This window comes from Petaurus breviceps, unplaced genomic scaffold (genome assembly GCF_028583685.1).
Source record: "Petaurus breviceps papuanus isolate PSGF00001 unplaced genomic scaffold, PetGlider_PUasm1.0 176, whole genome shotgun sequence".
NCBI lineage: Eukaryota > Metazoa > Chordata > Mammalia > Diprotodontia > Petauridae > Petaurus > Petaurus breviceps.
Genome location: NW_027185771.1, coordinates 13,335,208 through 13,347,134, shown reverse-complemented (window position 1 = coordinate 13,347,134; position 11,927 = coordinate 13,335,208). Strand labels below are relative to the sequence as shown.

Here is an 11,927-nt window from a genome sequence, read left to right as displayed (position 1 = left end):
GGAAGAAAGGAGGGAGGTGGGGAGGAGAAGAGGGAATAGGGATGAGGGGGAGAAGCCGGAAGGAATGAGAGGGACTTAAGTTTGTAAACAAACTAAGGGAATAAAGCAAAGGGGCCCTCTAGTCACCTTTCCATTTCTCCTAAACAAAATACAAACAGTCTAGACCCACCTGGGTTGAATCTCAAGGGGATATAGTATGGTCTGATTTAAATCTCCCAAGGGGCACTGCGATATAGGGGTGAACAGAGATTCAGTTCCTCTGCTGCTGTCGCATATTGGAACTTCCCTCAGCATCTGGGGGCCTCCTCACCTTAGATTATCCAACCACCCCTGCGGCCTCCTCAAAGGCCTGCTCCGTTCTCCCATGGGTGAGTTCCACTTGGGGCTTCCATTTTGTGGAAGCTGGCCTTCATTCCAATACTGGCCTTGTTCCTGGCTTCCAAATTTCACAACTATGCCCGTGCACTGGGCACCTTCCCTCCGCCTCACCTTGTTCACCTCCCTTGTGTATGTTGGCTTCCCTGTTAGAATATAAGCTCCTTGAGGGCAGGAACTGCCTTTGTTTTTGCTTTGTAGCCTCAGTGCTTATCACAGTGTCTGGCATATAGCAAGTGCTTAATAAATGCTGTTTTCCCAAGGTCTGGCAGGCCCCACCATGTTGAGAAAGCTTGAGCCTAGACCCAGGGCTTGACCCTATGTCTGATCAGATTTACAGACTCTCAGAGTTGGAAGGGAGCTTGAGGCCTCCTCATCCAACCCATACCCGAGCAAGAATTCCCTCTAAAACATAATCATAAATGACATTTATATGTCCCTCTAAAGGGTTTCAAAGCACTTTATATCTTTTTTGAGTTTAGTGCTATCATAGGATCACAGGTATAAAGGGACCTAAAGGGCCATCTAGTCCAACCTGCTGATTTTACAGATAAGAAAACTGAGTCTTAGAGCTAGAATGGGACCTTAAAGTCTTCTAGCCCAACCCTCTCATTTTATAGAGGAGGAAACTGACACAGAGAAGGGAAATCACTTATGCAAGGTCACCCAGGGAATGGGACTGCCACACTGCCTCTCATCTGATCCTCACAATAACTGTCTGAGGTAAGCATTGTAGACATCATGCCTGTTTTTACAGGGGAAGAAAATGAAGCTTCAGGGGAGTTGTGACTTGCCCATGGCCACACAACTAGTTTTCAGAGGCAGTAAAGAATCAAGCCCACAACTCATCTCCTTCTACTGTCAACATGCTAACCATTGCACAGTACTGCCTTTTGATAGATGCTCGTGCTATCTCCACCTGAAGACTTCTGGCCTTTTTGTTTTTCTCATTCTATTTCAGAGAGCTCTTATTGATAGGAAGGTTTTTCTCAAGCCAAATTAAACCGATAACTCTGCAAATGATGTGAAGATGGCTGTCATGTCTTCTCTACTCAAGGCTAAACATTCTCTGGTTCTTCAGAACAATCCCTGTAGGTCCTGGTCACTCTGATTGTCTAACTCTGGATATAACTAGCTTCTTAAAGACTTTCCTACAGGGTGGTGCCCAGGACAGAAAACCACATACCTGATTTGGCCTGACTAGGGGAGAGTAAAACTGGACTATACGATTCAAGAGAATTTGCTTTTTGAGACAACATAGCATCCTGCCATGCACCCCCCAACACACACCCTGCTTAAAAAAAAAAAGTCCATGTCACCTTCATATTGATTTTACACACACAACACTTCCTCTCAGAAAGAATGATTGTGTTTGATAGCTGGTGTTTTCATCTCAAACAGAGATCTTTACATTTAAGGCTGTTAAAGTGTCAATGAAGGTTTGCATGAAAAGTAGCATAAAAGATACCATGAGAGAGATGTGAATGCAATAGGAGAGGAGATAACCCAAAATGAGCCTCCCTGTGCTATAGTGCCAAGGTATCTAGAAGATAACCAGGAGGTCGAGTGGAAACCTGTGGAGGACTTCTGAGACAGGAACAAAAGCTGCCCAGGCTGAAGAGTGGATGGTTACAATCTATATTCTCAGAGGGGATAATAACAAGGTTATTGTTCATTCATTTTCAGTCACATCCGATCCCATTTGGGGTTTTCTTGGTAGATACTGAAGCCGTTTGCAATTCCCTTCTGAAGCTCATTTTACAAATGAGGAAACTGAGGCAAACAGGGTTAAGTGACTTATCCAGGGTCACACAGCTAATACACATCTGAGACAGGATTTGAACTCAGGAAGACAAATCTTCCTGACTCCATTCTATCTACTGAGTCAATAGCTGCAATAATAATAATAATAATAATAATAATAGCTAGCATTTATATGGCACTTTAATGTTTGCAAAGTGCTTTATAGATATCATCTCATTCTATCATCACCTGGGAAGTAGGTACCACCATTATGACCCCATTTTATAGATAAAGTAATGACTGAGGCACAGAGAGTTTAGGTGGTTTGCCTAGGATCAAACAGTTAAGAAGTGACAGGCCAGATTTGAACTCGGGATTTCCTGATACCAAGTCCAGTGCTCTAGCCACTGTACCACCTGTCTGCCTACTAAGTGATGTGGAATATTTATATCCATAAGACTGTTGATCTATCAGTGTGAATTCTGTCTTACTAGATTCAGTCTGAAATTTTAAGCTGCCAAGATCTTCTTGGATCCTTGTTCAGTATAAGGATGATTCCCTCCCCCACTTCAAACCCCGCCCCCCCCCCATCTTGTGATCCAAGGGGTCAGCTCAAGTGTGGAAAAGGCTTTACCACCAGCAATGAGGGGGGTGAATTTTCGGGAGACCACAGCAGCTCAGAGATCTCTTTACTAGTTTGTATGGGGGTGGGGATGGGGATGAGGATGGGGATGGGAATGGGAAGTATATACACTGAAGTCACAGATCCTTGAGGTAAGAAGGAAATATTTAATATGAATGACTGGTAGGGGAGGGGAATGGAAGGTAAGAAGAGGAAAACACAACCATTCGTTTTGGAAAAGAAAAAAAAATTTATTTATGTAAATTGTTTTTAGCGCTGATATTCTCCCATACCCCAATACAGTACAATATTTTCCTTAAATGATATGAAAAGAAAGAATATAAAATATGCTCATGAAAAACATGCCAATTTCATCATTTTTTTAAGAAAAAAAAAAAGCCTTTTGAAGCTTCCACATTGACCTAAAAGCTCTGACAGAAATTGACTTTTGTGTTCTGAAAGGGCTGGATGACTTTGATTCTTGGAGAACAGCTAAGGCAAGGCTGAGGGGCCTTTGGCTCATGAACTTGGTGTCCCCCCTAGAGAAGAGTCTTCTCTAGGGCAAACAGAAGGCTGTTTGACACAGGGAGGGCCAGAAGGGCCCAAGGTGCAACACGACCCTCTCATCTTTGGCCTCTGCCACCAATGCCCTGTCATCCATGGGGAACTTGGAAATGAGTGTCTCCATACTATCAGCCTCTGTGTCCAGACTTCCGCCATTCAGAACTGTGGCCAGACGAGGATTCTAATCAGAAATTACAAACTTGTGATTCCTTTCCAGTATTTTGAGGGGAAGGTGGTAAGAGGGAAAAATGACACTAGACTTCACAAATCAGGGCAACTGCCAAGCAAGTTTTAAGGCAAATTTTCTTTCCTTCTTTAGCTCAGGGTTGGAGATAATTTTGGAAACTACTAAATCACATTATGTCTATTGGATCTAAACTTAGGCAACTCTGACTGAGGTATACCTCGGGCAAACTCAGAAGGGTCTGAGCCTTTGGATGAAAATAAACGTGTGTGTTCTATGAAGACTGAAAGCCGTTTGAGCAGCTCTGGAATGGTATTTGCCTAGTTGTTAAATGGTAGATGTGAACCCCACCAAGAACCACGGTGAGGACACTCAGCAGGCGCTGAAAAGCAATGACATGATTGAGCAGTGGCATTGCGAGTGCAGACACGGAGAAGGACAGAAAATGGGAAGGGGCCTCATAGCTGGAGGCACCTGCAAATCTGATTAACATGTAAAACTTTTGCATTTTAAAATTAAAGAGGAAAAAAAAACCAAACAAGAGTAAAGATTTTTTCCAATAAGGAATGGAGAGAAGGGAAGGGCATCTGGGTACAGACACCCATTAGCTGCGCTGTCTCACATCCCGCTTCCCTGGTGCGCTGGCTTGGTTGGTCGATTGCTGGCGGCCCTTTGCAGGGTGGGGGGAAGCAGGCAGATGATATTGGCGAGATGATATTGACCATTTATTCTGTCTGCGCGTCATAATTTGCACCTCCTGCTTTCTTCAACTCGCTCTTGATGAAATCTTCCTCCAATTCCTTTGGATCACTGATCACAAACTCTTTTGCAAAATTCTGCAAAAAGAAAATGGAGAGTTAAAAAAACCATTCTTGTTCAACCAAAAGGGAGGTGATGCCATGACATGCTAGGATTATGCAAAGTCACCAACCTCACTCTCTCCTTCAGAGCCATCTGGGTCCAGGGGCAAGATACAGATCAGGATGACTGGTGATGGCCCCAGATGCAATGGGAGACCTTGGTCTTTTTAAGCTTCCCATGTCTCAGTTTGTCTGAGAAAATGCCCACCCAGTGATTAAGGCCAGGTAAGAATGAGGCAAAGAATGGCATCTTTTATCTAGTTTAAAAAAATAGCAAAATCATCTGGGAGGAGAAGACCCTCGGGGTTTTCGGCCAAAACAGAAACAATTGCTATTTACACTCACTCTGAACCATCAGAAACCAAAAGATCAAGTAAGGCCATTTTAGTGGCTGAATGGAGGATGGATTTGGAGTATCAAAGAGGAGGGGTCAGCAGTGTCAAAGGCTACAGAGAGGTCAAGGTGAATGAGGATTCATTTGACAATAGATCGTTGATAACTTTGGAGAGAGCAGTCCCATTGGAATGACGAGGCTTGAAGCTGACTGGTAGGAGGTTCAGAAGAAAGTGAGAGGAGAGAAAGTGGAGGCACCTTTTGTAGATGCCTTTTTCAAGGCATTAAGCCACAAAGGACGGAAGAAATATAGGAAAATAGGTAGCAGAGATTGAAGGATCAAGTGAGGTTTCTTTGAAGATGGAGGAGATGCAGACATATAAGTGCTAGGAAACAAATGCCAAAAAAGAAAGACAGTCCCTGCCCTCAAGGAGCTTACAGTCTAATAGAGGAAGACACCACACCAAAGGAAGCTGGAAAGCAAGGGTTGGGGGATGAACTCCTGCAGCCAGGGCAGGAAGTGACCTGAGGGAGGTAGGAGTTTCTGAGTTATCATCTTGTAGAATAATAAGTTTCTGGAGATGATGAAGTCATTTAGGAAATTTAAGTCTACTGACTCTAAGATCAGCATTCTATCTACTACACCCCTGCTCCTTAATCTCCTTCCTCCCTCCTTCTCTCCCCCTCTTTCTTCTCTCTTTCTCTCTCTCCCCCCTCTTTGCCTTCCTTCCCCCTCTCTCCCTTCTCTTTCTCTATCTCTCTGTCTCTCTCTTCTCTCTCTTTTCCCTCTCTCTGTTTCTCTTTCTCCCTCTCTCTCCTTTAATGTATATCATGTATAGATTGTATATGTGTGTATATATATATATATATATATATATATACACTCACACACATACCACACGCACACATTATAGGTAAGTCAGTGATATGAGGGACCTTTGAACATTGAGGATCAGAGCTAGACATACATGAGAAAAAAGAGCCAAGTCCAACACCTTTGTTTTACAGATGCAGAAACCAAATCCCAGAGAGAGGAGTTGACTCACACAAAGTCACACACACACAACTAAAACAAAGCAATAGGGTCAAAGATTGCACTTAGACCTGTAAAGGATTGTAGAGGGCAGCCGGTCTGACCCCTTCATTTATGGATGTAAACATAAAATCCCTGTAGAAGAGGGCATTGTCATCATTTAGCAACTTGATCAAGGTCACACAGGTAGGAAGGAGTAGAAAGAGGATTTGAACCCAAGTTCTCTGACTTGTTGTCCAGTGATCTTTCCTGTGTAACTTGTGGCTAACCTTAGGCTGCTAAATTATATTCAGAGTAAAGAAAATATTGGTGTGGGCTTCAGGAGTTAGGATGAGACTTCAAGGAGAAAACTAGGGCAGGGGATAGAGTGCTGAGCCTGGATTCTGGAGGACCTGAGTTCAAATGTAGCCTCAAACACTTATTAGCTGTGTGAGCCTGGACAAGTCACTTAACTTCTGTTTACCTCAGTTTCCTCATCTGTAAAATGAAGGGTTGACCTCAACAGCCTTTGCGGTTACTTCCAGCTCTCTCTAAGTGTCATCCTCTTAACAGGCAGGATTCCTTTAGCTTGAGCTGTAGAGGAGAGGGCATTTCCTGGAATGTGAGAAGTCTCTGAGCAAAGGTTCAGAGATGACAACGGGATTTCCCTGTAACAATAACGGAAGGTTCTCTCTCACGTGGAGGATTGATGTGGTGGAGGATTGATGTGTGGGACAGCAACAGAGCATGGGAGGCCATGAATCAGACAAGGAGTCTGGAACTGAGCCATTCCACAGCACAAACCATAACTTCACAGGCGGATTAGGATGTGAAGAATAGACTACAACAGGTTTTGCTTAACTCTGCATATTTGTTGCATGACTTTTGCTTTCCTTTCTTTTTTTAAATGGAAGGGGGAGGGAAAGAGGGTAGATTTTCATTAACCAAAAAAATTAAATTCAAAGAACCAATCTGAGGAAACAGACCATTAAAAAAGCCCAGGAAATATGAAGAGCTCCCTTGAATTTTGGGGGGGAGGGGTGCCATGGACGAAAAAGGAGGAACAATGGATTCCTAAACCCATCCAATGTAGAGTTGGGGGGCTTCAAGAGTGAAAAGTGAAGAAATCTGGGAGTCAAGTGAAGGAGATCAAATCCCACCCTTAATAACACTTAATGGCAGGGGAGGCCAGGTGGCTCAGCGAGTAAGAGCACCGGCTCCAGTGTCAGGATGACCTGGATCAAATCCGGGCTCAGATACTCAGCACCACACCCAGAAATAACTGGCCGTGTAACCTTGAGCAAGTTACTTAACCCCAATTGCTTTAAAAAAAAACAACATTTAATGGCAGCATGACCATGGACTCCTGATTTCATCTCTCTGTAGCCCAGTTTTCTCTTCTACAATACTCACAGCCATTGTCCAGAGATGTCACAGGGAAGGGGCTTTGTAAACAAGAAAGCCCTAGAGAATTGGGAGTCCTCGAATTTAGTCCACTCATTTATTCAGCGGAGGAAACTGAAGGTAAGAGAAGGGAAATGACTATGCTAAGGTCATATGGTGAGCAATCAACAAATGAAGGCATGAAAAGAGGAAAGCAGAAAGAGGAATGAATAAATAACAAACATTTATTAAGTGCCTACTACATGGCTGGTATTGTTCTAAGCATTGGGAATACCAAAAGAGGCAAAAGACAATGTCTGCCCCTAACAGGGGAAACAACATGCAAACATAGCAAGCTATGTACATGAAACATAGATAACTAAGCAAGAGAAAGCATTGGAATTAAGAGGGGTTGGCTTCCTGTAGAGGGGAGGATTTTAGTTGGGACTTAAAAGAAACCAGGGAGGTCAGCAGTTGGAGTGGAGGAGGGAGAGCATTATAGGTATTAGGGACAGCCAGAGGGAATGCCCACAGCAGAGAGATGAAGCACCTAGTTCACAGACCAGTGTTGAGTATATTGATTGAGTATGTTGATTGAAGAGTATATGTTGGGGAATAAGATTTGGTAAAGTAGGAAGGGGCTTAGATTATGAGGGGCTTTAAATGCCAAAGGGAGGGTTTTGTATTTCCTCCTAGAAGTGATAGGGAGCCACTGGAGTTTGTCTGACAGGGGTCAGACCTGAGCTTTCTGAAAATCACTTTAATGGCTGAATGGAGGATGGACTGGAGCAGGGAGAGATTTCAGGCAGGTTGACCCACCAGCAGTTATTGCAATAATCCAGGTGTCGGGTGATGAGGACTTAAATAGCAGAACATCAGTGTCAGAGGAGAGAAGGGGGTATATTGGAGAGATGTGGCAGAGGTCTTGGCAACATATTGGAAGGGGAAGTGCAGAGATAGTGAGGAATCCACACCCATGGCCTCTTCCTCTGTTGGGAGGGCCTCCATTTCCAGGAAGATTCCCTTGTCAGGTCTAGCCAAGTCTTCATCCTTCTCCAGGCTGCACTGACCCTGGGCTTTCTCTACCAATCTACCTCTACCATTCCCTCATTAGAACATAAACTCTTGGGGGTAGCTAGGTGGCGAAGTGAATAGAGGACCAGCCCTGGAATCAGGAGGACCTGAGTTCACATTTGGCCTCAGACACTTAACACAAAAACTAGCCATGTGACCTTGGGCAAGTCACTCAACCCCAAGTGCCCTACCTTCCCCCCTCCAAAAAGCAAAACAAACAAACAAACAAAAAAGAATATAAACTCTTTCATGTATAACCTATATCAAATTGCTTGCCTTCTCAATGAGGGTGGGTGGAGAGGGAAGAAGGGAGAGAATGCGGAACTCATAGCTTTAAAAACAAATGTTAAAAATTGTTTTTACATGCAACTGGGAAATTAGATATACAGGCAAAGAGGTACAGAAATCTATCTTGCCCTACAGGAAAAGAGAAGGTAAGGGGATGGGGGGAGGGAGGGCTAGATAGAAGTGAGGGCAGATTGGGGGAAGGAATAATCAGAATGCAAACTGTCTTGAGGTGGGGGAGGGGAAAGATAGAGAGAAAAAATGAAACTCAAAATCTTGTGGAAGTGAATGTTGAAAACTAAAAATAATATATATTTTTTAAAAAGAATATAAACTGGGGCGGCCAGGTAGCACAGCGAGTAAGAGCACCGGCCCAGTGTCGGGATGACCTGGGGATGAATCTAGGCTCAGACACTTAGCACCCACCCAGAAACACCTGGCCGTGTAACCTTGAGCAAGTTACTTAACCCCAATTGCTTTAAAAATAAATAAATAAATAAATGTAAACTCCTTGAGGGCAGGAATAGACTTTCTTTCTATGCGTATTTATATTCCCAGTGCCTGACACATAGTAAACATTTAATAAATGCTTACTTGACAGCTCCCTGAGGTTCTAGTCTGGGTGATGGAGAGAATGAGACAATCTAACAGAAAAGAAACAGGGAAGAAGGGAAGATTTTTTTTTTAAAGCAATCGGGGTTAAGTAACTTGCTCAAGGTTACACGGCCAGTTATTTCTGGGTGTGGTGCTGAGTATCTGAGTCCGGATTTGATCCAGGTCATCCCGACACTGGAGCTGGTACTCTTACTCGCTGAACCACCTGGCCGCCCCTAGAAGGGAAGATTTTGGAGGAAAATGGGAAGAGTAAATTTACTTTTAGACTCTGAAATGCCATAAGGATGTTCACATAGACTGTCCAGCAGGCAACTGAAAATATAGGACCAGGGGGTCCTGGAGGAGGTCAAAGTTAATGATAAAGCTTTGGGAATAATCTGCACACAGGGGGAAGCCACTAGTGGACAGACTGCTGGACCTGGAGCAGGAAGACCTGAGTTCAAATCCAGTCTCAACACAAACTTATTAGCTGTGTGACCATGGTTGTCACTTTTGTTGTTCAGTTGTGTCCAAATCTTTGTGACTCTCTTTGGGGTTTTCTCGGCGAAAATACTAGAGTGGTTTGCCATTTCCTTTTCATTTTAGAGATGGGGAAACTGAGGCAAAGTGACTTGTCCAGTGTCACATAGCTAGTAAGTGTCTGGGACAGGATTCGAACTCAGGTTTTTCCTACTGCCAGACCCAGAGCTCTGATCATTGCACCATCAACTACCTCTCCAACCTGGGCGGAATGGCCCAGAGAATAACAGATGCCTCTTTTAACTCCTCTCAGTATCAAATTCTCGGTGTCATCCAATATACCTACTCTTTACCACACAGCCTACCAAATGGGGGCAGGAGCAGAGGTTTAGAGTGCCAGGAGGGGAAGGCTACAAACCAGGAAATGCTGATGTTACCCCATCTTCCCTAGAGGAGATCTGGGATCAGAGGAATTAGGTTTGAATATCAGTTCTGCTATTCCCTAGCTATGGGAGATAGAGCTGGGGGGTGGAGATGGGATAGAGTAGGTACGAGGTAGGGAAGAATTATTTCATATGTCTGGCCCTTGGGTACCTTCGCTGTAAAAATGAGGATTTTGATGGAGATGTCAGATCCCTCCCAGCTCTAAACGCCACAATCCTACGACCTATGGCAATCTGTGTTTCCCATTCCAGAGCACTCTCAGTATATGGGCTTTCCATAAGGCAGTGTAATGGGAATGTAAATTTTAAAGATCTTCCCTGCCCCTAGGCTAAAGTGCACCTGGAGCCTGGGGTGGGAGGCTTGTTTTTCAGTAGATACTTCTTGATTGGCCAGTGAATCAATAAAGTTACATTCTCTGAGCCAGGAGAAGGTTGTATAAGTCCTGATGTGTAGCTTTGTTTTGGGGCTTACTTTGAAAAGTGTTCTGTGATTTGATCTGGATTCTGAGAAGCCGTTGTTGAGACCACCCCCCCTCGGCTTTGAAAAACCCAGATGTTGAAATCCAGATGTTGATTTGGTATGGATGTAATGGTTGGACAGTTTGGAAAGCTGTCTACTTGATCAGTTTCTGTCTTGATAATTCTGTCTGTATATTCTGAAGTTTGGGGTGCTGACCTTTTTCCCCTGAACTAGGTAAACGATACATATTTGACTGATTAAAGTAAGCTTGTTAACCCATTTTGAGTTGCTTCCCTTTATCAAAGCAGATCCAAGAACCTGTGGTGGCAGCAACCCTGGGGACGCTGGGGTGCTTGCTGCTACAGGCAGCCATGGTATACAGGGAAAGACTGCCTGATTTGAAGCCAGAAGGAGCTGGGCTGGAAGCTGCTGTGTGGCCCCAGGAAAGGTGTTTACCTTCTTGGACCTCAGTTATCATATTTGTAAAAGAGGAGGTTGGAGTTTTCAGTTTTATGTTCATTTAACTTTGGTTTATTGACATTTGTGCCACACCCTTCCCTACCAGCCTGGCACTGGCCCTACAACCTCTGCTTTCCTTTTCCTTACATCTACTCCTACCATTGGTGCATCATACAGTGATGATGATAATGATAATTACTAATTATTAGTTGTTTTTATTCGGTTGTGTAATGATCCCACCTGGGGTTTTCTTAGAAGATGTACTGGAGTGGTTTGCCATTTCCTTCTCCAGATCATTTTACAGATGAGGAAACTGAGGCAAACAGCTTGAATGACTTGCCCAAATCTTAACTGGGACACTTCCTGAAATCCATCTAATCAATACCGAGGACATTTAGGATCGCGGACATATCTTAACAACCTAGACCTGCAGTTGGAAGGGACCTCAGAAAGGCTGACTACAATCCCCCCTTCTTTTACAGATAAGGAAACTGAGGCCCAGAGAGAGGAAGTCACTTGTCCAAAGTCATCCAGGGAGAAGTAGCAGTCCAAATTTGAACCCAGACGCTTTGCCTCCAGAACCAACACCCTTTTCCCTGTTCCATTCTGTCTCTTGGAATATCTCTGATCCCCTTCAGGACAACTAGCTTCCCTAATGGAATCATTTTCTGTTTAGAATTCAAACTTTGGGAACACTTTCTTCAGAGCCTCTAATTCAAGAAAGAAACTGAATGTACATTTTCTCCAGTCAACAGGGAGTGATTTTCAGGGATTGTTCCTGATTCTTAAGCCTCCTTCCAACCCTTCAGGGGAGAAGTAAGCACCAGCTGGGTGTGGGCGTATTTAGTTTACCAAAAAAAAAAGACAGAACAACAAAAGCTCTCTCCCTAGGGCCTAGGAAGCCCCCCCCCCTTTCCCTCTTCCCCCCTTATATGGGAACACTGCCAGAGAACTGATTATCCTGAGGAAGGGAAAGGAGAAGTGTTTAAGACACCACAATTTAGAAACCCCGTAAGTCCACCCACATCCCCTCACAAAAACTTTCAGTGAGACACA

General features: G+C 44.0%; 1 protein-coding gene across 1 annotated transcript in view; it reads right to left on the bottom strand.

The window, feature by feature from the left end:
• Positions 1 to 2,970: 2,970 nt before the first annotated feature.
• Positions 2,971 to 11,927, bottom strand: part of COTL1 (coactosin like F-actin binding protein 1) — a 65,837-nt gene continuing 56,880 nt past the window's right edge. Inside the window, exon 4 of the mRNA XM_069085644.1 lies at positions 2,971 to 4,324. Within this exon, the coding sequence (XP_068941745.1) occupies positions 4,214 to 4,324 (111 nt within the window). The 3' untranslated portion in view covers positions 2,971 to 4,213. The remainder of the gene's footprint in view (positions 4,325 to 11,927) is intronic.